The 26,650-nt window shown below is 38.7% G+C and overlaps 1 protein-coding gene across 3 annotated transcripts in view; it reads left to right on the forward strand.

Moving 5' to 3' along the window:
- Positions 1-26,450, forward strand: part of myo1b (myosin IB) — a 67,278-nt gene extending 40,828 nt beyond the window's left edge. Inside the window, exons 8-32 of one of the 3 annotated variants that reach the window (XM_008402816.2) lie at positions 979-1,077; positions 2,007-2,110; positions 5,278-5,425; positions 6,052-6,170; positions 7,115-7,201; positions 7,270-7,335; positions 9,792-9,896; positions 11,443-11,505; positions 11,694-11,894; positions 12,043-12,269; positions 12,364-12,564; positions 14,050-14,143; positions 15,838-15,987; positions 16,072-16,140; positions 16,220-16,306; positions 16,656-16,742; positions 18,168-18,254; positions 18,905-18,991; positions 21,315-21,389; positions 21,486-21,620; positions 21,843-21,949; positions 22,079-22,211; positions 23,059-23,211; positions 23,324-23,454; positions 23,547-26,450. In XM_008402816.2, the coding sequence (XP_008401038.1) occupies positions 979-1,077; positions 2,007-2,110; positions 5,278-5,425; positions 6,052-6,170; positions 7,115-7,201; positions 7,270-7,335; positions 9,792-9,896; positions 11,443-11,505; positions 11,694-11,894; positions 12,043-12,269; positions 12,364-12,564; positions 14,050-14,143; positions 15,838-15,987; positions 16,072-16,140; positions 16,220-16,306; positions 16,656-16,742; positions 18,168-18,254; positions 18,905-18,991; positions 21,315-21,389; positions 21,486-21,620; positions 21,843-21,949; positions 22,079-22,211; positions 23,059-23,211; positions 23,324-23,454; positions 23,547-23,679 (2,948 nt within the window). In that variant the 3' untranslated portion in view covers positions 23,680-26,450. The remainder of the gene's footprint in view (positions 1-978; positions 1,078-2,006; positions 2,111-5,277; positions 5,426-6,051; positions 6,171-7,114; positions 7,202-7,269; positions 7,336-9,791; positions 9,897-11,442; positions 11,506-11,693; positions 11,895-12,042; positions 12,270-12,363; positions 12,565-14,049; positions 14,144-15,837; positions 15,988-16,071; positions 16,141-16,219; positions 16,307-16,655; positions 16,743-18,167; positions 18,255-18,904; positions 18,992-21,314; positions 21,390-21,485; positions 21,621-21,842; positions 21,950-22,078; positions 22,212-23,058; positions 23,212-23,323; positions 23,455-23,546) is intronic. The other 2 variants (XM_008402832.2, XM_008402844.2) reach the window with 2 other exon arrangements.
- The last annotated feature ends 200 nt before the right edge of the window (positions 26,451-26,650 follow it).

Raw genomic sequence — 26,650 nt, forward strand, 5'->3', positions numbered from 1 at the left:
AAAAACAAATGCTGCAGTTTTTTACTAATTGGACTACTGGAATATGCATTTATATTAAACCTCACTTATTCTAAGCAGATGGGAATACAGAAGAAAGCCATCAGAAACCCAACTAGCTTGCAGTTTGCAACAAATCTGAAAGGTCCTGTAGCATGTAGCTCAAATTTTATAATTTAACCTACATGCAGCAGATTTGGGTATAGAAATAAGTCCACATCCCTTAGAACTCATCATTCCACTTGGACCAGCTTCTCTATCCCTGCTGAAGAAGAGTTGAAAGGGAAGATGGAGTCAAATACAGATCCATCCTGAGGAGAAAAAAGCTGGGCTGCAGACTTGAGACTAAGATGGAGGTTCACCTCCAAACAGCACAGCAACCCTAGGAGTACAACCAGAGCAACAAGTGAATAATTTAAGACTGAATCATGTTCGAATGGTACGATCAAAGTCCTAGCCTGAAACTAATTGAGAATCTGTGGCTTTATTCCAATCTGATGCAGCTTGAGCCATTAACGGAACGCTTTTTAAAAAAAAAAAAATTTCCCCCCATTTCACTCTGAAAAACTTTTGGAGACAAACATTATAACTTACAGATGTAATTGCAGTGGAAGATGACTCTACAAAGCATTGCCTCAAGGGGCTGAAAACGAATGCATTCCAAACTTTCCAGATTTTTATGAGGGCAATATTTAAAGTCGGTGTATCATTTCCTACACCCGACTATTAAAAAAATAAATAAAAAAATGCCAGTAAAATGCATTGAAGTTTGTGGTTGTAACAAAACAAAGTTGAGGGGTATGAATACTTTTCTAAGGCATTTCAAATATGATTTGACAAGGACCACCTTTTGAGATTTGTATAAAACCAGGTATTACATTGGAACAGGTAGCCACATGGTCACTAAGAGTTGCAGTAAAAAAAAACTCCTGTAAAGGCGACTTGTGGTGTGTGTCATAGTTTCCTTTTGTTTTCTTATAGATCTGCTGGAGAAGTCACGAGTGGTGAAGCAGCCTAGAGGAGAGAGGAACTTCCACATCTTCTATCAGCTCCTGTCTGGAGCTTCAGACGACACGCTGAGTAGGTTTTCTGAAAGGTTGTTGAAGCCAAATAAAAGCCATGCAAGTATTGATGTGAATGTTATGACTGGAAATTAAATTGAAATGGCACTGTAAAATACTGGGAACAAAACCCAAACTACAATCTGTATCATGCTAAAGTAGCATAATGCAGACTAATTAAATAATGTAGCAAATGTTTTATGAAAGAAGTTACAGCTTTAAACTGTACATGACTTGCAAGAATTAATGAAGCAAACATCAGAACAGCATCTGCTGGAAAACCCAGACTGATAATTGTTTTGTCCTTTGCCTCACATTGATGTGGTGTTGGGTGGTGAACATAATTGGACATTTTGCTGTAACAATTGTCCAGTTGCTTCTGTGAAAACCTTGTGTTAAAAAAACATCCTCCAGCAGGTCTGCAGCTGCAGGAACACATGGCTTACACATTAACGACCTGATCTTCCTGCCTAACAAACACTGCGCTGAACAAAGCCAGGCAATGAAACCTGTTCCCTCTTGTTTGCCTTTCTCTGCTCTGAAGGCATTGTTTTATGTCCTGAACAATATAATGGTCATCGACCCCTAGAGTACTCGCATCAGAGGGGCTGGGTTTTGCTGTAGTTAATGCAGCCACTAATGAAACCCGACACGTGCGCCCACAAGAGGAATAGATTTCTTTGTTCCTACATGGGGTGGGCTTTTAAGTTTGCAATTCAAGCCCAGAGAACAGTGGTCACAGCAATAACTCATTTGTGGAAGCATCGTGCAAAAGTTCTTTTGAATGACTATTGTGTGTTTTTTTTTTGTTGTGGTGTTTGCCATGGCAATGCCTCTTGGCTATGAATCTCCAGGTGTGCATTGTAAATTCAATGGAATTAAGGCTTTGATTGTTAAACATACTGAGAGAAAATGCAGATTAAAGATCAACCGCATTGTTTGTCACAGAAAAGCTCAAGCTGGAGCGAGACTTCAGCAAGTACAACTACCTGAGCCTGGACTCTGCCACGGTCAGTGGGCTGGATGATGCAGCCAACTTCAGGACAGTCAGAGTAAGTTGCACAAACACAAACCTCCACATGTCGGATTAGAATGAAAAGGTCTTTTATTAAATCTATGCTAGATGAATTTACTATACGCTGAAAGATTTTTAGGGGTTAATTTCTGTTCATTGAGGCTTATGAAAACCCCAAATTGAATTTATTTGGAAAAGATTGTAACACTCAAAAGGACTTTTGATACAATTGTGGACATATTAATTGGTTTAAGTACATATTCATTCAGTATTTGCTTGGTGTTCCTTTTGCATTAGTTAATGCATCAGTGTGGTGTGGCATGGAGAGGATTAATCTGTTTCTGAGATGAGAATGCTAGGATGCTTTAATGGTGACTTTCAGTTCAGCTGCATTGTAGGCTTTGTGACCCAGCTTTCTTCTTAAATCAGCCCACAGATTCTTTTGGTCAGGTGAGTCCACTGGCCAGTTAAGTACAGTACCATAGTTATTAAAGGTAATGATACTTTTGGCACCACTTCCATACAGCTGATGGAAGGAGAAAGTGCTCTAAAACCTCCTGATAGACTTGCACTGGCTTCAGACTTAAGAAACCATAGAGAAACGGGAGCAGATGGCCTGGCTCCCTAAAGGTTTGCAAACATTGGAATTTAACACTAAACCTCAAGCAACTTGGACTCTGTGCTTTACCACTTTGAAAGTTGTAGCTCTGGTTATGTCCAGCTACAGTTCAGTCCTTGAGTATCTTCCCCCAACTTTGAACCATCTTTACTTCACAATTTTCCTCAATCTTCAGTTTTCTGTGTAATCTGCTCCTGTTTTTACTACATTTTGTCCTTCCACTAAGCTTTTAATTAATATACTTGAGCACCCAGCTTTTTTTTTTTTTTTTTTAAGCAATGCCATACCCCTCTTTATGGAAATAAGTCTTTCCCATGGTGTGAAAGTAATACTTTTTTGTTCCAATCTTTTTTTTAACTGATACTTCCAGGAATATATTTATGTAAAAACCATTTGCATTACTGTTTGAAAATGCAAATGTTTGGGTGTACACAGAAAATGATGCAAATTCACACTCCAGTTTGCAGTCTCAAACCGGTAAAAATGCTTGAATTGTTTCTTGTGCCATATGTATTGTCTTATTGAATGTTAAAGCCATATGTTTTATTTTTGTTGGACATTCTGTTATTCAATGAGTTGTTGAAATTCTTTAATTACTCAGCACAATTTAAAATGACTACATATGTTTTGTAACTTGTAAAATGACCTCTGCTTTAAAAATGGACAGCTTGAGTTAAAACAAACACTAGCACACTCTAATCGCAAGCAACTTCACGCTCTGCTGACTTTGAGTATCGACTTACCTTTTATCTGCGTCATGCTGCGTTAAATATGATTCATGTACAAAGGGCAGAGATTGGTCAGCTCTTATCTCCTGGACAGGACAAACAAAATGCATCAAAGTCACTGCTCACTGGCAAAACGTTCACCTCTATCTCACTCCCATTTATTTCCATAAACATTCCACTTGATTTCTCCCTTGAATTTTTACTACAACATAAAAAATTTTATGATTTTGCATTTAACATTAAGGGGGAAAAAAACTACATTTATCCTGGGTGTGTTTGTTCTGTGATGTTTCTTCCATTCCTCATTGACGGAACGAGACATGGGGTTATTGTCTATCTACTGCAGTGGTCCAGTAGACAAGGTCCAGTTCTAGCAGGCTTTTTTTAAATTACTGCACAAGACTCGTCAGTCTGAATTGTAATGGTCAGCTGTCCTCGTTTCCCCACTTTTCACATCCTGCTTCCCATTAACTTAAAGCATTCCCGGCGCAGCTGCACCTCACCAGCCGGAAACACAAAGGGACATTCCCTCCAAACAATCGCCCCCGCCACTTTATATCCTCCTTTTGAGTCAGAGCAGACTTGGGCAATCATTTGTGAAGTATTTAGTGTAATATTTGATGGTGTTTAGATTTCTGACTTGCTGGATCTTTTTTTTTTTTTCTTTCAAACCGAAGTAGCTTTTCGTCAGTTGTTGGATTAAAACAGTTTAGACATGATGAAAATAAAATTTTGGAAGATCTAAAACCTGTTGTAGTAAATGTTTAGTGTTATGATCACACCTCAGTAGTGGACTTCACAAGCTTTATTGCATGGTTCCAGTTTGGTACCTTGCCTGTTCTGCTGCACCAATCAGGCATCCGTGTGCTGAGACGAGCTTCAGTTTTCTTTTGAGGTGTGATCTTCCTTTTCTAATTTTGGCCACTTCCAGTTATCTAATTCAGGAGCTGTTATGTCCATCAATCAATCAGGTTTTTATTTGTATACAACATTACAGCAACAAGGCAGTTCAAAGTGCTTTACATCATAAAAATGCAAAGTCATCAACGATTAAAACATTACATTTTGCAAGTGCTGTCATTAAGCATTGATGTTGGTTAGTGTTTCATTTATTATGGTTCAAAAGCAACTCTAAGCAGGTGGGTTTTAGTCTAGATTTAAAGGAACTACACGGCGTTCCAGTTACGGTAACTGCTGAATTAAAAATTTAAAAAAAAAAATCTAAAAATTGACCATAAAACTGGGGGAGAGAGACTGTTCCATTCTAATGCATTTAATGAACAGGAAAAAGTTCATTGATGGATTGATTTATTTTTGACTATTGTATTACTGATTTAAAGCCTTTTCCAATGAACTATGCAGGACCAGTCATTTCCTGAATAGTCAAATACCACAATATCATTTTCTATTACAAATGGAAAACAATTTTTCTGCTGACATGGCATATTGAATGTCAGCTTGTTAGATTTTGATATACAGTAATAAACACTTAAACTTTGTAGCTTTCATGCGTTTACTGGATAATGTTGCGTCTTTGTTTCTCTCATCCATTTGAGTGACAAAAGTATCGGCTGTTAAATTTGCCTAGCTATCTCACGGCATCGCCACCTAAAGTCACCCGTTTAGACAACATCCTGCTTTTAAAACATTGCCGTCAGAGACTGGTAACAAAACGTGGGAAAAAAATGAATAAAAAATCCAAACTTCTAAATTTTATTTTGAAGGGCGAAGTAAAAGTGCAAGACATTTAAGCCATATTTGCAGGAACACGTAGAGGAGGCGCAATGTAGAGATGGACCAGATCATTGCCTATCCCTGACTTAACCTTATTTTTATTTATTTTTTCTTCATCCACAGAATGCCATGCAGATTGTTGGCTTTATGGAAGATGAAATGGAGTCTGTGCTGGAGCTTGTAGCTGCTGTTCTAAAGCTTGGCAACATTGAATTCAAGCCAGAATCGCGTTGCAATGGCATGGATGAGAGTCGCATCAAAGACAAAAATGGTAAGTTTAATCTCGTCCTTCATTTGTTTATTTATTTTTGTCTTTTTTTGTTTTAAATCAAATTAATCATGTTTCTAGAGTGTACCATAGCAGTTAGAGCTAGAATTACCTGTATTTGCTTGTAGCCTTGCTGCAAAATGTCTTCAATTTCTGTGTTGTAAACAATATTCCTAGTTTTTGACCTAGAAATGACATTTTCTAAAGCTACTGCCCATTTTTTGGCTGCTTTAATGTCCCCAGTTATTCTGCTAACAAATGTTTTATGATTTCTGTCACAATACCTGCATGTTATCATTCAAACAGCTGTTTTCTTAAGGCAAATATTTAATTTACATATTTTCCACATGGCGTCATGGTTTGTTGCTGCTGTTCATTGGCAGTTTGTCAAGTCTTGAGAGCACTCCAAACTAGACAGCATATCATATAAACTGACTTCCTGTAGTCCTTTGTTTCTGTCACTATTGTTCATATTAAGTATACTTACCCTTCTGATTTGTTGCACCGTCTTTCCCCCTCTAGTATTATTTTATATTTCAGGATGTCCGAAATCCTTTCTATAGCATGTAAAGCTTCTCATCGTTGAGGTAATAAACTTGGAAAAATGTATTTTTTTTTTTTATTTGTAGATTTGAAGGAGATGTGTGAGCTGTTAGGAACCGAGCAGTCTGTACTGGAGAGGGCCTTCAGCTACCGAACAGTTGAGGCCAAGATGGAAAAAGTTTCCACCACTCTGAATGTTGCTCAGGTCAGAGTTTTTCTTAACTTAATTTTAAACCAGTTAAAACGATTATTTCTGKTTTTTTTTGTTCTCTCATTCCTTCACAGTCCGCAGAAAAATAAAGGGTCATTTCTTCCCCTTGACTTGCTTTCCCGTTGGCTGCCAACGCCGATCCATGTCAATGCCACATGAAAACCTTTACATAATAAATAAGCGCTGTTCCTTCTGGAAATGAAAATCTAGGTCATGTTTCAGAGGTTAGGCTTTTGTCACATTACATGGGGACTGCTGGCATAGACATTTCAATTCAAGATGTGGAACAGATAAATAATTAACCAATAAGTCTGGAACATTAAAATAAAAAATAAAAAGTTGTATCCTTCAAAAAAATGTTTGTGTATAGGTTTGTATTAAATAGCACAAAATTTGGTCAGGTGGTATTGAGTACATTTTAATTTTTATTCATTTTCTTTTTGATATGACTTTATAAACTAAGCAATCTGTATTCTATCCTTCCTACATGTTCTTGTTTTGCATTTTGCAAAAGTTTTTGCAAGATGCAAAAACTTTTGCAGTGTCAAAAGACGCAATCTGTGTCTTTTGACACAATCGGTGTCAAAAGACACATTCTGTGTCAAGACAACGATTGTCTTTTGACACAATCGGTGTCAAGACAACGATTGTGTCTTTTGACACAATCGGTGTCAAAAGACACATTCTGTGTCAAGACAACGATTGTCTTTTGACACAATCGGTGTCAAGACAACGATAGTCTTTTGACACAATCGGTGTCAAGACAACGATTGTGTCTTTTGACACAATCGGTGTCAAAAGACACAGATTGGGTCTTTTGAAAAAGAGTATTATAAACATAGGCATATAACATGCATAAAAGTTGATGTTTAAAATGAGAAAACTGCAAATTATTTGAGCAATATTCAATTTTCCATCTATTACAATCTTTTTCACAGGCCTACTATGCCAGAGATGCTCTGGCCAAAAATCTCTACAGCCGTCTGTTTAGCTGGCTGGTGACCAGAATTAATGAAAGCATAAAAGTAAGTAAAATGTCTCTTAAAAGAAGTTAAAGTTCCTGTGCTATGCTGACGTTGTGGTGTCCTTTCAGGCACAAGGTAAAACTCGTCACAAGGTGATGGGTGTACTGGACATCTACGGCTTTGAAATATTTGAGGTAAGACGTGTGCCAGATCAAACCAACTGATTATTTCTTAAGCCCAGAACGACAGAATCGGACCACCTAAAAACAGAAAAGAGTTTTAGCCTCTAGCTGTTTGCCTGTTTTGCTACCTGTGTGGAGCTTATCTGCAACAACTGAGAGCAGATAAAACTGCACTTGGATTAGTTCAACTTTGTTGCTCCCTTGGGTGAAATTATTTTTGTGGTAAATACACTGTTCAGTGCACTTGCAGGGGAAATTCTCATCGCTTAAATACATGTTACAGATGCACTTTTAAATGTATCACATGGCAAAACGGTTCCACCTGGTCTGCATGTCGGTGCATGTAAAACATGTGAGACAGTTTTTTTTGTTGTTTTTTGCTAAATGCATCTTAGTCGCCTGCTCTTCATAAGTAATTTTGTTTTAATATCACTGCCTGTTCATTTCACTGACTCTCAAGTCCTTCCCCTCTTCTTAATGTTGTTTTTGTCTGGGTCATCAGGAAGGAGTAAGTAACACCCACACCAGCCTGCTTGCTGTGCCGGAGTGCATGCTGTGATCCTTTAGACATAATTTAGCATCTTGTTTAATTCCTCATGGTGTGCAGTAGCCTATAGTGTACCACACAGCTGAAACGATACAAAAGAAACCTTTGCATTGTTTGAAAAATCCCATACACATAGCCATTTTAATGCCTGAACTTTAGTGCAACAAGCACTCATTAGGCATAAACTCTAAAATGTGTTTTCTTTTCTGTCTTTTGTTAGCTTTAATTTGTCTCTCAAAATCTACATTAAGTGTTATCTCTGATATTTGTCATCTGTGTGCTTCAATGTCTGGTTTAACATGGCTAAATGCTTAATTTGGATAATATCTAACATTTAGCAGCTGTTCAAACTAAAAAGTATCATAAAATCTAGACTTGCGTTTAGAAACTTTTGAATGGCTAGTTGTGTGTTAAAAGCTTTTTGGCAATTGTACAAGGGAACCAAGATTTAACATTAGAGGCCAGTTAGCTATGCTTAGCTTTACACTAAATTATGCTAAGTGCTACCAAAATAACAAATCTTTTGTCACATTTGGTTGGTGTAGCAGACCAATATAGTATTTTTTTTTTTCAAATGCATCTAATAAATCCAGGCTAAGCTGAAAGAAAAGGCTTGTATTTATTCTATAGTAATTCAACAAAAAAAGTAGAGATGTGCTTTATAGACTCTCAAATCCTTCTTATACCAATACAGAACTGATGTTCTGATTGTTCAGAAAGGTTAAAACTCACTTTGCCCAAAGCAAATGAGTTTTTCAATAATTAAATGAAATGCCTCCTTCTTGAAATGAGGCTATTTAGTCCAAAGTTACTTCCTCAAGACAATTGTCACAGCATTTTGCAAAACTTCAAAGTTGTCACTGCGTTGTTCCGAACAGGTTTCTTCTACATATTTCAGCCTGGGATCTGCTGGCACTGCAGGAGACTATGTTTTCCTGTGTGCTGCTTTTTTTTTTTTTTTTTTTTTTCCAGGGGTGACAATGACCTTTGGGTTATTCAAGAGAATGTAATGAATCATGAATCTTAAAAATTCAAAACTAACTACATGTTGCAATGTATCCCATTTCCTCTTCACTAATAAAACGTGTCCTTTACCTTGAGTTCTGTCGCTCAACCTGCTCTAAAACTAACAGCATTTTTATGTTTAGAAAATATTAACTAGTGTTCAATAATGTATCTTAGAAGAAGCATGACTCATTTTTTAGTTGTCGTAATTGACCAGAGTTCTTCGGGTAATGGGGAACAGCTGTTCAGTAATTGCTGACAAGTCAATGTTTAAAGAAGTCTTCAAAGTCTAACAGGAATTTTCCATGATAAGGATTTATAATCATTGCCGAGATATTACAGGTAGATCAAATATTTGCTTCGTCATAGGTTTTATGGTGATAAGATTGCAGTTGTACATCCTGAAGCCTCTGTATTGTTGAAACCATTTTTTGAATTGCGTGTGGAGGTTTAAAGTCTGCAATAAGACATGTGCTGCCTCACTGATCCAAAGAAATTGGATGTGTAGTAGATGACACATCTACTACACATCCAATTGTAGTAGATGTGTCAGCTGACAATCTAAATTGTCAGCTTTAATTTTTCTGACCAGTGAGGTTTCCAAATTCCCCATACTTACTGAATATTTTTTAAGATATTTTTAAGGAGCTAGGAAAAGATACTGAATTGGACACACAAAAATAATGCTTCTAATGTAATATCTTGCAAGGAAATCGAGTAAAACGGTGCAAATCATCCTATCTTATGGGTTCTGTTGTGCAATGGTCTGAACAGAGAGCTTAAAGAAGCTTCAGATATTTCAAACCGTATTATAGAACATTCAAGCACTTCAAATTTTGTTTAACCTACTTTTATGTTCTAATGTTAAAGTAACTTAAGGTTAAGTTTCTCATCCCTCATGTTTTCCTGCCTGCAGGACAACAGCTTTGAGCAGTTCATCATCAATTACTGCAACGAAAAGCTGCAGCAGATTTTCATCGAGCTGACTCTGCGTGAGGAGCAGGAGGAGTACATTAGAGAGGTAAGCTGTGAATTTTACTTGTCGAAGTTTTGTGTGAAGCTGTTGGATGCAAGGCTTAAAAACTCCAGGGAAATTTACCTTTCAACACCTGCCTTTATCCATTTTGTTCCTTTCACCTGCAGCTGTACATCTGCATCTCTTAACATGTCACCACTCAGTTCGTTGTGTCGACAGTCCATTATGGCGGGCCCCTGAAGCATTGCTTCTACCTGGTCATTTCACTCAACTATTTAACCCCTCCTACTGCCCCACTTCAACTTGCATTCTTTTCCTTAAAGTGAACACATTTCTGCTGTTCTATCGTTTGTTTTCTGTCCCATCTCTGACCCACCAACATTTTCATTCTGTGCACTCACAGGGACGGAAATGATCCCTCACTCTGTTGAGAGTAAACACTCCCCGATGTGGACCTTTAGGCTCTGTTTGTTTTCAGAGCTCTGAGTTTGAGTGCAACAGCGGTGACCCCACAGCCCCCTTCCCTACTTGCGCCACCACCAATGATATTCCACCACTGGCTTGTGTCCAGTGTATTGCATGGGAAAATACCACAGCACTAGGGGAAGAGGGAAGGACTACCAATCATAAATGTAGCCATACCTTCTTTGCATCCACCTTTTTAAAAATATCAATCATTTCACATTGGTAGAGTTCACTGATCCATGAATAAGTGTGAACTTGAAAACAGAAAAATGTTTCATAGGTGAGCTGCCTGTTTTTGGAAGGGGAAATTTGTAAAGTGTGCTTTTGTCTTTTTTTTTTTTCCCCTGAGTCTTTGACCTCTGTTTGTGTGGAAATAAGAGTTGGAGAAAAGACATTTAAGTACCAAGGACTGTTTTAAATGAAACGGAAGATTTAAAAACTTTAACTATTTTTTATTTATTTTTCATAAATGCACTGAAGTTAATTAGGTATTTTGTTTTTATTTAATTTCATCAGGCCTTACAAATGCATACTGCTGGAGGCATATTGTGACCTTGATATGAAGTGCATTAATGTGCAATTACAAAGTTTTGGATGAGGTTGTGGGAGCTATAGAAGCGTAAATACAAGGTCTGGTTGTTTTTGCAGTGTTTTAAAGACGAGAACATTTCGTCTTTTTATATCATCCCCCACACACTCAATTGTCATTCAGTCTAAACTAGTGCCTTGTGTTCTCGTAATTTGCAGTTCCACATCAGTTCTTTGTAATTTGATGAATGAAGTTTGGAGAAAAAATAATATAAAATGTTCAAATGTCACATTATTAAACACATTCACAATGGTCTCACATAGTGGTCCTGATTGTTTTGAACCAGATTAAAAAAAATATATGATATTGTATATCAGCATTTGCTATAAGCACCATATTACTGGATACCTATGGATCAGATGTCAAAAGCATTGATGTAGACTGCCACATCAATGATTGCAGTGCTCATAAAGTCCAAATAAATGACAGCCTGTTTATGACAAGTACCAAAGTCATAATCAGCTGAATATCCGTTTTATCAAACTGCTGATACAAAAAGATGAAAGACCCATTTTTGACTTGTGTGTTTTGTTACAGGGCATTGAATGGACAAACATTGAGTATTTCAACAATGCCGTCATCTGCGACCTCATTGAAAATGTAAGTTAACTACCTATTTTTTGATGATGCAAATCTGGTACTAAAGAAAACGGCACTGAATAATTAGTCATATTAACTCCAACAGAGTTCTGTTCCAGAGCTTGAGATCGTAGTTTCCAGTTCATAGACTTGAATAAAATTCTGTAACAAATTCCAAGCTATGCTTTCATCTCTTCTTTTTGTGTCAGAACCAAAACGGCATTCTGGCCATGTTGGACGAGGAGTGTCTGAGGCCCGGAACGGTTACAGACGAGACCTTCTTGGACAAGCTGAACACAATCTGCGCTGACCACCAGCACTTTGAAAGCCGTCTGAGCAAGAATTCAAAATTCCTTAATGACCACAGCCTGCCACACAACTGCTTCCGTATCCAGCACTACGCTGGCAAGGTACAGATGACCCTTCCCCTCTTTTGGCCCAGTACACAAAGGAAGAAATGTTTTTTATGCAAACTGAAAGTTTAAAGATGTGTAACTCAGCCTTGCCACAATAACAACAAGTAAATCTTTACGTTTTCTTTTTTTCTCTTAAATTAAGGTGTTGTATCGTGTTGAAGGCTTTGTTGACAAGAACAACGACTTGCTTTACCGGGACTTGTCTCAGGCCATGTACAAGGCCAATCACAGCCTCATCAAACAGCTCTTCCCCGAGGGAAATCCTGCAAAAGTCAACCTTAAACGACCACCAACTGCTGGATTCCAGTTCAAAGCATCTGTTGGCACACTAATGAGCAACCTCCAAACAAAGAACCCAAACTATATTCGGTGCATTCAATCTTCTAAATGACATGGGTGTATTCTGAAAAAATAGTGACTTCCTGTGAGAGGTTAAAGCTGAATATAAATGTCTAATTTACAGATGCATCAAGCCTAATGACAAAAAAGCATCCCACGTCTTCAACGGATCCCTGGTCTGCCATCAGGCGCGCTACCTCGGCCTGATGGAGAACATCCGCGTTAGGAGAGCGGGATACGCCTTCCGTCAGGCCTATGAGCCTTGCCTCGAGCGCTACAAGATGCTCTGCAAAAACACCTGGCCGCATTGGAAGGGGCCTGCCAGGTAATCTGGTGCAGATCATGAGGACAGAAAAGTGAAATGTTTTCAAAGCAAACCCCTTCAAATGTGTTTTTGCAACTGGGAAATATTCTCAGGTGTCTGAATGTGGGATGGCTCCCAGCGGGAATGTTTGTGGCCAACGCTGAGGTGTTTAGCTGCTCCCAGGTGGGAGGATTGCTGGGAAAAGACTCGGATAAGGTTCAAAAGATGAAATGATTAGATGATCCTAACAGTTTGAAGCTACTTTTAGTTGAAGATAAAGGATTTTTGTTTAAAAATATTACCTATACACTAGTGTCATTTAATTGTTTGCGTTACTGAAATAAAATACTTGAAATTTTAATGATGGGATACATAGAAATGAACCTGGCATTACAGAAAGTAGCTGTAGTCACGTCACATACCAGATGTTCATTGTTCGGTATTCCCCCTTTGAGCCGCAACGTGTCGAGACATTTCATCTTTATCTGTCTCCTCCATCCTACATCAGACTTCCCCATTTCATTCACTGTGCTGGCTAAATCACTGATTCCTATCTGCAGTGCCATACACTCGAATCTTGTTTTTAAGTCACCTTTAGGCACTTAGTAAGGATTTAGTCATTTACAGGAATGGGGTGGGGTTGTATGTCTTGCCACTTTTGAATGATGAATGTAGTACAGCCAGATTATTTTTAAGTTTATATTAATTTACATCCTAACTGAATGTATGAAGTATTAACTTTTTAATAAAAATACTTTTGGCTGAAATCCAGCAAACTTTGTTTTCAATATGCATTCAAATTGGGATGTTTACGTTGTGTGTTAACGCTGTAAATTGACTTGTCAGATATTTTGAGGTCGGCACAATGTGGATTCCCCTTTTGTAAGGTATAAAAGTTAAGACACCTTGAAGTAGAAACATTGAGCTCACAAGGTTGAGTTATGTGTCAATTACTAATTTGGTATGTTAAGTTAATGTATTGTAAAGGTCTCAAAGCCTAATATGGCATCCACAAATTTATAGAAACCCTGACAGGAAACAGAAAGGCAGAACATATTGCAGATAAAACCCAACGTTAAATCTCCAAATTGAGAAGTGACCTCAGTGGTACATTGACACCTTTTTAAGTGTTCTATGAAACGACTAAGTGTAAAATGTTTAGGTAATGACCAGCACCCATCAAAGTCCTGCTCTTGGTTATAGACGCCTGAAGGAACAGCAGACATTTCTGAAAAGTACAGTTTCTGCTGACATGACTTCCTTCAGCTTTAGTGCTTCCTTAAGCATCTAATAAACGCTGAGTCTTCTTCCAACAAAAACCACTTCTACGCCAAAGATGTATAGTTGGTATGATGGCACCTATAATGTGTGCACTGATCAGATTTTTTGAGGTTCTAACCTGCTAATGACTGGTGAGGGAAGGTTCTAAGAGTCCTTGTAGGTTGGCTTGGCTGCCTGCTATGCACTTCTGGTGATGTTTTTTTGTCCCCCCCCCGTTTTCTCTAGACAAGGAGTGGAGGTGCTGATGACTGACCTGCAGGTTCCAGCTGAAGAGTTCTCTTACGGCCGCTCAAAGATCTTCATCAGAAACCCAAGAACGGTATAGAACATGCTTTTGCCTTACTCGTAGATTTTAATTCAAGTGTTTTAGAGTCTTGATGTTGAATCCAGTGTTCTCAACCTGTTTTCTCACAGTAAGATGTTTGGAAAACAGGGTGGGCTGCACTCGGAGCCCCCCACTTTAGCAATTAGCATGTAACCACCACTCTGGAAACACATGTTTTCACTTAACGATCTAACATGGGAAATAAGTTGCTCTGTGTTTCCAGGCCTCAATTGTTTAGGCCTGTGTCATGTGAATGGGTTTTCTCCACCGCTAGCAGAAAGCCCAGAGCTTGAAATAACATGATCTCTAATTGCTTGCTGCATTTGGTCTGATAAACTTATCCCCTTTACACATCTGGAGCTTTAAAGTCGAATATAAAATGAAGCAGATTTTGAACTCGGTTTCTGGATATTACTGGTATCGGACATGCTGAGTAATTTTAGAAGAAATTCACATTAGGGAATAAAACGGGGCCCTCGCAGAATTGGAGGGTATACATGAAGATCTTCATTGTAGGCTAGTGTTGCATTCTGAAATGGAGAGATGTACATCTTTACATTTTTAGCATAGATTCAAGTGAGGTAAATAATTCTTACATTCAATCTCTGGTCTTTCAAATAGTGGTACCACTGCTGTCACTACTTTTCAGGCCAGGTACTGAGATGGGCATAAAAGGTGGCTTTAGTGTCTTCTATCACAGTCTTGTTGCATTGTGAATCATCTTTCTGAAAGATACAATGACTCATTTTTAGTCAAAAATGTCCAGAAATTCACAGGCCCTCCACCAAGCTTACGGTAATAGAGATGTTTTCCACATATTCATTCCTCTTCCACTCAACACTGGAGTGTTCTGTTTCCCAGAAACTTGGGTTTATCGGACCAAAGCACATAGTTCCAAGCAACATTTTACATGTTGTCACTTGTTGTACTTTATTTTTATTTTTCTGATTTTTTTTTTTTTTTTTTTTTTAAGCTCTTCCTTTCTATCCTGATTGATATTTGCAAACTCCATGGTTGGTTCCATAAGAGAAATGGTAAATGTGAATATTTAAAGGAGGAAAAAAGGTGTTGTGTTGCAATTCATTCATAGTCTTATATATTGTACAATTTCACTGATACTTTTAATTGGTGTAGTAGAGTAGCCTATTTGGTAAAGTGTAGGTTTAATTTGAGGCTTTGACTGTTTAAAGTGACAGCTATAGTGCCAAATACTTTTTAAGTACTTATTTCCCATTTTGTCAGTACCTTTAATACAACTAAATATGTGAATATTTCAAATTCATATCACCGTTCCCTTTTGTTATGTTTGTAATTTAAGGAAGCAGAAAATATGTCCCTGGAAAGTAAAAGATCAGGAATGTATAGACCGAAAAACAAAAATGGTAAAAAAAAAAACTAAAAAAAACTTTTAAAACAATGCAATTTTAAGCATTACCCAGACTTTGGTTCCACTAAATGCACCCAGCATCACATAGCTTTGTAAAAAGATTTTTAAAGACGCTTTAAATTCAAGTTCAGGTAGTCTTTTTAATCTGAACAAACAGAGTTTGAATCCTTGAACAGAAAATTCATTTTGACACTTCATTTATGAAGGAAGAAAACTTTCTTCGGGGGAAACGTTCTGCTTTTGATGACGGACCTCATGGTGTGTGGAGTTCAGCATGTTTTGTTTCCTTCACACCATGTAGCTCTTTTTCCTGGAGGAGAAGAGGAAGCAATGCTTGGAGGACCTTGCAGCTCTCATTCAGAAGATCTACAGGGGCTGGAAATGTCGCAGCCACTTCCTGCTGCTGAAAAAGAGCCAGGTCGTGGTGGCATCATGGTACCGCCGTTACGCGGTGAGTCTGCTTTCCAAACTTCTGCCATGGCTACTGATACCTGAAAGCTTTGTTACTCAAATTGTTTCCATTTCCACTCAACAGCAACAAAAGAAGTACCAGAAGATCAAGCATGCAACCACCATGGTGCAGTCCTACACCAGAGGGTGGCAGGTATGAGGCTTCCTGTGAATTTTATTGTATATGGAGTAATGAATAAATCATCAGGAAACATGAAATGCATTTCTTCCAGGCTCGGAAGCTCCTGAGAGAGCTGAAGTATCAGAAGAAATGTGAAGAAGCTGTGACCACCATTACAGCCTTCTGGCATGGCACACAGGTACGGGAAAGGCTCTTAAGAACAGAGGAATAGAAAAGCGCATTCTTATGGTTTTTTTAATATTTGCCCAAAAGATTTTTGCTCAGCACTTGAGGGTCCTTTTTTGTTTTCTTTTTTTTTTTCTTTTTTTTTTACATTTTCATTTTTTGATATTTACACCAGTCTTTCTAAGATTCTTTTCTGTGAGCTTTCTTGGATTATGTTACTGCAGTTTTTCCTCTGCAATGCTATTTCTTTTGATGATTGCACATCTACTTTTTCCCCTCTGCTCCTTTCAACTTTCCCTTCTTGATTTATCCTTCTGCACATTTTCAACCGTTCCTACCCAACGCCCACCGCATCCCACCAGGCTCGGATGGAGCTAAGGCGTCTAAAACAAGAAGTGCGGAATAAACACGCTGTGACAGTAATTTGGGCATACTGGCAGGGAACCAAGGTATTTCCACATAGCTGTAGTGTTGCTGTCCCAGCTGTCTTGTCACTGTTTACAATATCTCATCCCATTCTGACTATAAAAGCGCATAGTGGCATAGACCTACTTCTAAATGAATGTAAAGGCAATGAGGTCTGCCTTATTATGTTGGTGCTTTTACAGATATCTTAATTAAATGTATAGTAGAAAACAAAACTTTAAATCTTTAGTTATTGCTTTCATGTTTTGCTTATGACTTTATTCTAATAAGCAATTCCACTCTACATCACTCAAATGCTATTCTGCTTTTTAAAGCTCAAAGAAAGAACGCATTTTTTCCAGATAATCTATATAAACATTTGGGTTTGAGGGATTTTTGGCACAGTGTCCCTTCATCACCTTACAAATCCCTGTGAGAATGTTGCCTTTTCTCAGCTACAGCAGTCAGTCTACTTAGTTCCCAGACACTCCCAATCATGTCTGATTAAGATACCCAGGAGTATTGGGTGTTTGTTGTATTTTCTTTTTTCATAAAATATTAAAATTCTTTAGAAGGTAAAAAAATCTGAATTGCCGGCCAAGTCTGTAGAGAAACCATTGTGGTTCTGTGTAATATTAATTTTACCTGCTTGTTCCCTTTTCTTAATATAGTAAAATTTTCCAATATTTTGGTAAAATAAAACACAAATTATTGGAGGTACTAGTTTCTAAATGAATACATATTCACTTATTTAGTGAAAATGGAGTGTAGAAATGGAACATATCCCATCAGACTTTATTATATTGGACAGTGTCATTTGGGATCTACTTGCTGGTTGTTAGAGATGCACCAAGAAACGCATCTCTAACAACAATGCATTTCTGATCGGTGGTCACTGGAATTGCCAGACTCTTGGTGAGATTGGTCCAAATCCATTGGCTGGTCAGAGGCATAAAAATTACCCACTGTAAACTATCACTGATCTTGGCTTTTGAAGTTGCTTCAGATAAGTCTCGATCTCTGAATTTGTCAAGAATGGAGATTGAATGGTACAGACCATCTAATCACTTTCTACATTTATTAAATGTAACACAATAGATGAAACTTTAAATATTAGGTTCATATTGCCTAGGTAAAGTTAAAGGTTGGAATCACTGAACCAGATGTAAGCTCTGCTTTACAATGTGAACTTTGTTCATCAAGTACATAGGTAAATTACTGGAAAGAGTTTTATCACACTTTAGCTAAACTGTTATTCCACCTCAGCTCTTTCATCGATTTATTTTTTTCTTTCACTTTAACTCAATCGACCATAATCGCCACACATTAAGGTTTCCCTCGAGTGACTCACGTTGTCGGTGTTTCCTCATTGTTACCTGTCACACCCGCTCTCCTCGGACAGTTGTGGTTTTGCCTGTCACTGAATAAAGCAATAACGCTCATCTGCAACTGCCACCGCTTTTCATTAGGCCCGGAGAGAGCTACGTCAGCTGAAGGAGGAGGCGAGGAATAAACATGCCGTGTCGGTCATTTGGGCCGGCTGGCAGGGCACCAAGGTATTTGGGAATGTTGACTTGCCGTGACTTTTTGACTTATCGCCTCCATCAACCCCACTCCCACCTCTTTATCTAAAAAAAATAGTCATTCTAAGCATTTCTCAGTGATGTGTAAAGCATTTTGTTACGCATCTTATGGCTCAGTAGGTGCTGAGGTTGTAAGTGGATCTTCCAAATATGAGCAAGTCTGTGTTTAAAATCTACATCCAATACATCCTGGATACATAGATTTAGTTTTGGTTTGTTGCATCATCTTCATAGGTCCATCCTTGACAACTGCATGCTTCTTGCTCACTCTGCATGACTTCCTCTTTGTGTGTAGCTACTGCATGTTTTGTCTTTGCATCGAAACCGTTCTCTGTATCTTTTGGACGGATTGCATCCCATCTGAATTGACTCTCCTGCATCATCAACCTGCAGTGCAACTAAAAACGCTTCTTTCACCTCACAGATGCTCTTCAAGATAACCATCCAAACACTTTGTTGTTCATGTGTAGATGCAGGAGCATTATATCAATAACGTTGCAGCCAGCGCTTGCGTGCAGTGTGTGTGCACGTCTTCAAAGCGGTCGACTCCAAGCAGAACGGTTTTGACCCCTTCATCCTCTCATCTTCCACTGCTCTTTCTTCCCCCGCCCACACCCAAACAGGCTCGCAGGGAGCTCAGGAGGCTGAAGGAGGAAGCCAGGCGCAAGCATGCTGTCGCTGTGATTTGGGCCTTCTGGCAGGGACTGAAGGTACCCACCAGCCCTCACGGCGTAGCAACCATCACCCCGTGTGCCATCTGCTCCCCATCACTGTCCCCATCACCCTTTTCATCACTTTTAGTCCTCAGAAAGGCAGCCTCTGCTCTCTGTTGCAAATATCTTCTGTTTTCCTTTACGAAGTTCGGAAAGCGTATACGGCACCTTCCAGTGTCATTGCCGTCCCTGTTAAAGTTTAAAACTTCAGAAGCATTACGTCACCTTCCTACAATAATTGCCCAAGTCAATTTTTTCCAAGTAATTTTGGCAAAAATAAATTACTTCTGGAAAAAATAACTTGGGAAGGTTGCAATCTCATACTAAAGAAAATTGAGAAATCCAACTGTTTGAGTAAAGTTTTAATTTTAGTTGCTCGTAACTCTTTATATGATCCCATTTTGCTAATAGGACAGCACCTGTTTCAGAGTATAACATTAAGCAAGGTTAGAGCAGAGAGATGGAGCTCTTTAGCCAATCTTTAGTCTTTCTCAATTAGGGTTGTGCAACTTCAGCCTCCAAGAACTGGTGTATTGCATACATCAGCTGTATCCCCTGTTCAACAGCTAAATTAATGGACATGTTGCCACCTCATTAAGTTGTCAGATTCTGCTTAGGCCTCGTAATAAACCACTGTCATCTAAAACATGCAGGTCACTGGCGCTTTGACTGTCGATCACCTTGAATCTTCTGTAATTATTGGCATGAGCCGATGAGATGACCTAAGTCCACGGATGAAGGTTCCTGCTAGAAGACTGAAGTAAAGTGCCCATTTTCAGCTAACTAGCAGACTGTTGGATTTCAACTTGACATACCCAATTATTCTAAAGATTTCTTGTAATAATGCGCTCCAAAAGGTTTTCCAGGACCTATGGGGAAAAAATGGGTCCTCAGCATCACGGATCCTCCACTGTAAATGACTATCAATAAGGTGCTTTGTTTTTCATTTTTTTCTGAAAACTCAATCTTTTTCTCATCTGACCAAAGCATAAGCAAAACTTATCAAATGTGACATGTTTACGTTTGTTATGAAACGACATGCCATCTTTTCTTGGCATCCCAAAGTCCTCTTTGGCATTTAGGTCGTTTCTAATGAAAATGGAAACATGTCATAAGGAAGCTTCATTTTGCTGCAGTTCTCAGTGAGCTTTTGAGATCTGTTTTACTTTTTTTGCTTCAGTTACCATTCTGAATAATGTGGGTGGTGGCAAGATGAACTTGTTTTCCAGCTTAGTGGTTAGAAGGCCTGAGTACCATGTCAAAGCTGCATGACGCAGCAGGGGTCAGCACCTTCTTCAAATCATTAGTTTTTGCCTTCTGTCTAGCTGAACAAAATCCACCTCAAGCCACAAAAGAGCCACAGATCCCATACCCCTATCTTGGAAATGGGAATCATGAATCATTTCTTTGTGATTTAGAAAGTTGTAGAAACTGATCACATATTCAAAAAATGTTTTTAAGCAGTTGCCGGTTTTTGAGTCACTACTAAATGTTGAATTGAAGGTTGGATTTTTCCATATTTCTCGGTGTGAGATTATGTAATGGTTTAACTTCCAAGGTCGTGCAGATGCATAAAATCTGAAACTGAATTATCAGTTTGGTTTGCAACGACAGTTTAGTTATGATCCCTCTTATCATCTTTAGGCGTTGTCCTTTATCACAATGTAACTCATTTACAACAGCTGATGTAAAAGTTTAACCCCCACTTTAAATATGGAGTCTCTGAAAACAGAGAATAGAAAATTGCTCAGCCTTTTTTGTTTGTGTTTTTAAAAAGCAACAGTGTGTAAAAGTCTACCCATGTCACCTAACTTTTCCCTGTCTTCCATTACTGACCCTTAAAGCAGCACTGTTTGTGGCTCCAGCTCTTTGTTCTGCTTCCTCTTCACTGTCTCCTGTTTTTGTTTTTGTTTTTTTTGTTTTTTGTTGTTGTTTTTTTGTCTGTGTGATGTTTACTTTTTGGAGTGAAACAATCCATGTTTACCATGTTCATGTTTTAAATGTTTTTTTAATTGAGCAGCAGGAGCCTGGATAATCACCTGTTATAATAAGGAAAGCATGAAGTTTGTCATAACAATGATGGCCCCTTCGCTCATTTGAAGAAATGATTGTATTTGGGATCATTTCCAACAGACTGGGTTTTGTTTTTTGTTGTTTGTAACTAACAAAAAGGCCTTTTTTTGTGTGTGCAGTTTTTGTTGTGCTGTTGCTCCTCTTTCAGTGTGCTGCTTTCCTGTCCCACCGTATAACGAGTCAACAGAGTACACTTGGAATTGATTCACAATGTTTTTTTTTTTTTTTTATGATTGTGCTCTCAAAGATCCGCAGAGAATACAGAAAATTCTTCAGGGCAAACGCAGGCAAGAAGATCTATAACTTCACCATCCAGAGGATTGTAAGTCTGACTTAAGACCTGTGATGTTTTGTGAATGGGTTTGTGTTAACGTTAATGTTGAAACTGAATGCTTTTTGGGTCTTTTTGGATTACTAGATGCAAAAATACTTCCTCGGATTGAAGAGCAAACTGCCCTCCATGTCCCCGATAGACAAGACCTGGCCTGCCAGGCCTTACTCGTTCCTGGATGGAGTCCATGCTGAGCTTCGGAGGATTTTCCATCTCTGGAGGGTTCGTCTGTCACATTCAGTCAGGCTTGCTTTACACTGTCGGAGTGAATGCTGTCTACTGTAAAACTGCCAGACAAGTGTGTAACAGAATAAAGTCAGCATTTCTGAGTTTTTCAGTTATCTTCTATAAGATGTAGGCAGCAGATTAAAGTACAATGATGATGCACACACAAACTAGTGTTTCCTGGCAGTTATTCTTTATTTTGACTTGTGATGCAAACAGTGCAAGAAATACAGGAGCCAATTCACAGAGGAGAAAAAGGCGGTGTATGAGGAGAAGCTGGAGGCAAGCGAGCTCTTTAAAGATAAAAAGGCTCTCTACCCAAGCAGGTATCTGTATTCACTACTCTCCAAAGCAATGCCCACGGTGTCTATCTTAATTTTATGCCAGATTGAGCCTTCATACATCTTATATTTCACATTATACAAATGTCTTTGACTCCATCTTTTTTTTCTCAGCGTGAGACAGCCTTTCAAAGGAGACTACCTGGAGATCAGCAAGAATCCAAAATATCAAAAACTCAGCAGCGCCGTAGACGAAAAGATTCTGCTGGCCGACGTGGTCAACAAGATAAACAGGGCCAATGGAAAGGTAGGAAAAAAGTGCTTTTGGAAAAGTATTTTTACATTATCCACACTACAGCTGACATCATTCTACTTGTTATATGTGACCAATCAACAAAGTATTTTACAAATAAATATCTGACATGTGGGGTGCAGTTCAGTCTGGAAAGTCCGAGCAGTGTTTTTCTTTTTCAGCTCACCACAGATTTTCCAATGGGTTTAGGTCTGAACCCTGACAAGAATACGAACAATATTTTTTATCTTAAACATCAAATTGTATCTCTGACGCTATTTTTAAGATCAATTCACTGTCTGCAAGAATAGATTCTGTGTCATAAAGCTGCAAGAAGAAAATTACGTTTTGTTCTTTTGAGGTGTTTGCACAGAATTGTGAAGCGGGTAGGCCTACAATTCTGATAAAAGGTCCAGTGGAACAGACCTATGAGGACTTCCTCAGGGTTCAGCTCTTGTTTGCCTAAAGGAACTTTTGTCTTCAGATCAGATAAATGAGGACATTTCTGGTAGAGTACGTACATGTCAATTTTGTGGCGTTCAGAGTGGGGTGCGGTCTAGGTCTTAATTTTGATCTCTGCAGAAAATTGCACCCACTTCCCAGTGTATGTCCTCTCTCCTGTGGCAATCCACATTTCTTAATTTCCAAAATATTTCTTTTTAAACATCTTGCATAAAAACCTAATGGAATACATGTCGGGGTGTGATTGTAGTGAGAGTTCAACAGGCATGGATACATTTGTAAAGCATTTCACCCAGTGTTTTCATTAAAATTTTTCTGCTTCCATTAAAAAATTTGTCTGAAATCTTGTATTTTATGTTGTACTGAATGCAGGATGACACCAGTGTTTCTGTGCTTGCAGGGGTCATCTCGGCTCTTTCTGTTGACTAAGAAGAACGTTGTTCTGGCTGATCAGAAAACTGGGCAGCTGAAAGCCAACGTCCCTCTTACAGACCTTGCGAGTGTGTCAACAAGCACGCAAACTGATGGCTTCTTTGCTCTCAAACTCAAAGAGGTGAGGAGAACGTTGTTTTGATATGTAGCGATAGATGATCAACTTTTTTCAGGTTTTGTGTGGGCATAAAATCTTTTTCAAAAAGATGAAGAAAAATTGTTGTTCCCAACAGGGCTCACCTTCTGCCATCAAAGGTGACTTCTTGCTCAGCAGTGATCACCTGATTGAAATCATAACCAAACTGCACCGCATCGGCTCCATGGCTGCAGACAGAGAAAAGCTCAACATTGACATCTCAGACGAGTATGCAGAGTCTTTGGCTTAAATCGAGGCCAGCGGGTTGCCTCTTCCTCCTTGGTGATATAAGTTGTTGCTCTTCTTCTCTGGTGTTTCAGGTTTCTGGTGCAGTTCAAACAGGACAAAGTGTGTGTAAAATTCATCCAAGGTAGTCCCAAGAACGGCAACAGCGTATCATGCAAACGCAAAAACAACCGCCTGCTGGAGGTGTCCGTACCCGCGTCGTCATAGAGAGGAGAGGACCTGTCGGCCAACTCAGACGTTCTGGACTTGACAATCACCACCCCTGTGCCAACCCTGAGCCCAAACACGTGCTGTCATTTGGCTTCTTGTTGTGTTCTTTATCTGATTTTTTATTTTTTTTTTCATGGCACCGCTATAGCTGAAATAATGGGCCACAAATTTATTTTGGCAGAGAAAGCTCAAACTAAAGAGTTGCATGCCACAGAAATTTTGGTGTAACGAGCTGATGCCAGAGCACAACCGACTTTTTGTATACCAGTGGTAATGTCGCTGCCTCCGTGGTAAATTAGTTTTCAGAGAAAATGTCAAAAGAACTTAAAGAAGATCTCCAGCCTCCAACGGTTCAAACTCGTCTGCTTTTAAGCTGCTCTGAACGCTGGCAAGAAAGATGGCTTAAAATTTGAGATGAGCTATCATGCAGGATTTGGGCACAAGTCTGTCGCATTTAGTTCTTTGAAAAACCTAAATACTCCACGTGCTTCCCCCTTTGTGCCAGAGGGTCTGGCCAGAAAACTACATTGATTGTATGTTGTTTTCTTATTTTCTTGGATTACAACACAGTGGGCAGTTGTGTAAAAGTAAGATATAATTTGCTAAATAATTGTAAAACACTTTGTATTCATTCTTGCGTGCCATTAAACAGGTGTAAACACAGTACCATGCGAGTGATGATCCTATTTATATTGATGCCAAAAATGAAATTAAATAATTTCTTTTTGATTGCACTACACATGATCACTTGCATTTCCTCGTTCTAGTACAGCTGATTAATCATTATTCCACCTACTCGGTAATTGTAAACTGTGTTGATGTTGGAAGGTTGCTTGGAGTTGAGACATTAGATCAGTTTGGACCCAACTTTTTTCCCAAAACCACCTCAAATTCTGACCATTGAAACCAGTGCTAATGTTGTGTGCAATATCGTTTCTGGAAGTTGACTTTCCTGTGCCATAAGCTGTACATAGGCTTTATAGGCTGTAGCCATAACATGGACACACAGTTTAGATTCCTTATTTTCATATGCATTACTGGTGTGAATGTTTTAGCTTCTACAACTTTATTGTAGTGTTTGAACCACTTTGCCCTTCACTTTACATTACAAGGGAACAGATCAAATGTTAATTTGAGAGGTTCTGTTAAGAAGCTATATGCAGTTGATATTGTTCCTATAGTAAATTCTTTGCATCTTTATTTAATAAAAGCCCAGATTAGTAGAACTGGAGGCTTAGTTGACTGGTCATCCTCAGAGGGACACAGACCAAAGCATACTTCTACAAACTAAAACCTTGCAGTGGTCTATGCTAACTTGGTTAAACCATTGTAACATTTCATTGCCTTATTTACCCAAAAACTGAGGATTAGAAAGTGAGTCACGAAGGTGGTGCAACAGCAATGAGATTCCTGTGTGAATGCATACCGAGAATGCAGCATGAAATGCTTCTGGTCTTGGTATGAACCTAAATGTAAAAAGACATGGAAAGCATTTACCTATACCACTAATTTAGCTCTTCGCACTACTTTAACCTTGTAACTGACAAATACCGATTAGAACCTCTTTGTGCCATTCTCGGTCTGTTTCACATAAATGGTGGCGTGCCACCTCCGGCATAGGTTTTCTTTGTGAATATACCAGCATGCTTCACAAAAACCGCTACCACCGCTTTTAGCTTTGACCACTGAGACGAGCTGTTGACTTCAGCCTCTGGGAGAGAAAATTTGATCCTGGATGCTGAAGCAAAGTCTGAAATGGGCCAAGACAGAAATGGACTTGTACCATCTTGGACTACAATCTTAAAAGATAAAAAGTGCTAACCCTTCTTCCATGAACTTTAAAACTGTTGCTCTGAATGGCTTATCCAAGGCATAATTATTCTGTCACCAGTAATCTTCCTTTTTGAAACGGAACGAAACGCATGACATTTCCTGGCAGATAAATTATGTAGTTAACGAGCTGGAAATTAAAGCAGTTTATGTGTAAGACATTGCCTTTACTTTTCTATTACTCAACATCAAGTGTTCAGGTTCTGTTCCTGGTACCCATTTGGCTTAAGATCACTGATGCTGTCGTACCTCATATCACCATGTCCTGCGGAAACGAGAAGCTTTACTGGCCAATCCAGACGTAAAATTTTATACAATTGTGTTTGCATAATTTTTTGGGAGATGAAGGGCTAAGGAAGACCTCTCCAAAGTCGAGCAGAAGTAATTYATATTTAAAATGACTGCACTAGACCAGGTTGGATAACTGCTCAGAAACGTAATGAAAACTTTTTTTTTTTCCCTTTTATTTGACTTGTATACAAATTACTGGTTTACTTGCATAAAACAGTTACAAGTAAACAAAGGGGGGGAGGGGGAGGGGAATGCAATCGGACTTCACTTTTCTTAATTTCAACTGAAATTTAGAAATGTTTTTACTTGGGGCTCGCTCTTTTGAAAAATATTCTTGGCATGCAAGTATAGCCGCTTATGGTGCGGGGAAATCGGATGTCACACGCACGRGAGATGAACTGATGGATCTAATGGATTTACTTGGAGCCTTGTTTTGGTGTGGTTTCACTTGTAACATCTTTCKTGCCCTCTCCTTCCCCTTGATTTGTGTTTGAACAGTGGTTAGAGCTGCAAAATGATGTCTGCATTCTCGTGTGCCTGATGTTGAACTGTGTTCAGAGATGGAACAAGAAAAATATTTTAGTAGAACTCATTGTAACATTTGCAAGTATTCTTTTTAAATTAAATAAAGATCAATGATAAATGTTCTTTGCTGCTGTTTTTTTTTCTCCATTTAATTATTTGAAGCTTAAACCCATAAATGTCCACACAGATCATTACTCTGTGCATTTCAATTTATAAGCCGTTTTGCTTTTAATGTACCTCACATCCCAGCACTAAACAGGCTTTGATTGCTGTTTATCTGCATCATCTGGGGACATGGTTTGGAGGCTTCTGRGGCTGTATG

The sequence above is a fragment of the Poecilia reticulata genome, linkage group LG2 (assembly GCF_000633615.1).
Source record: "Poecilia reticulata strain Guanapo linkage group LG2, Guppy_female_1.0+MT, whole genome shotgun sequence".
NCBI lineage: Eukaryota > Metazoa > Chordata > Actinopteri > Cyprinodontiformes > Poeciliidae > Poecilia > Poecilia reticulata.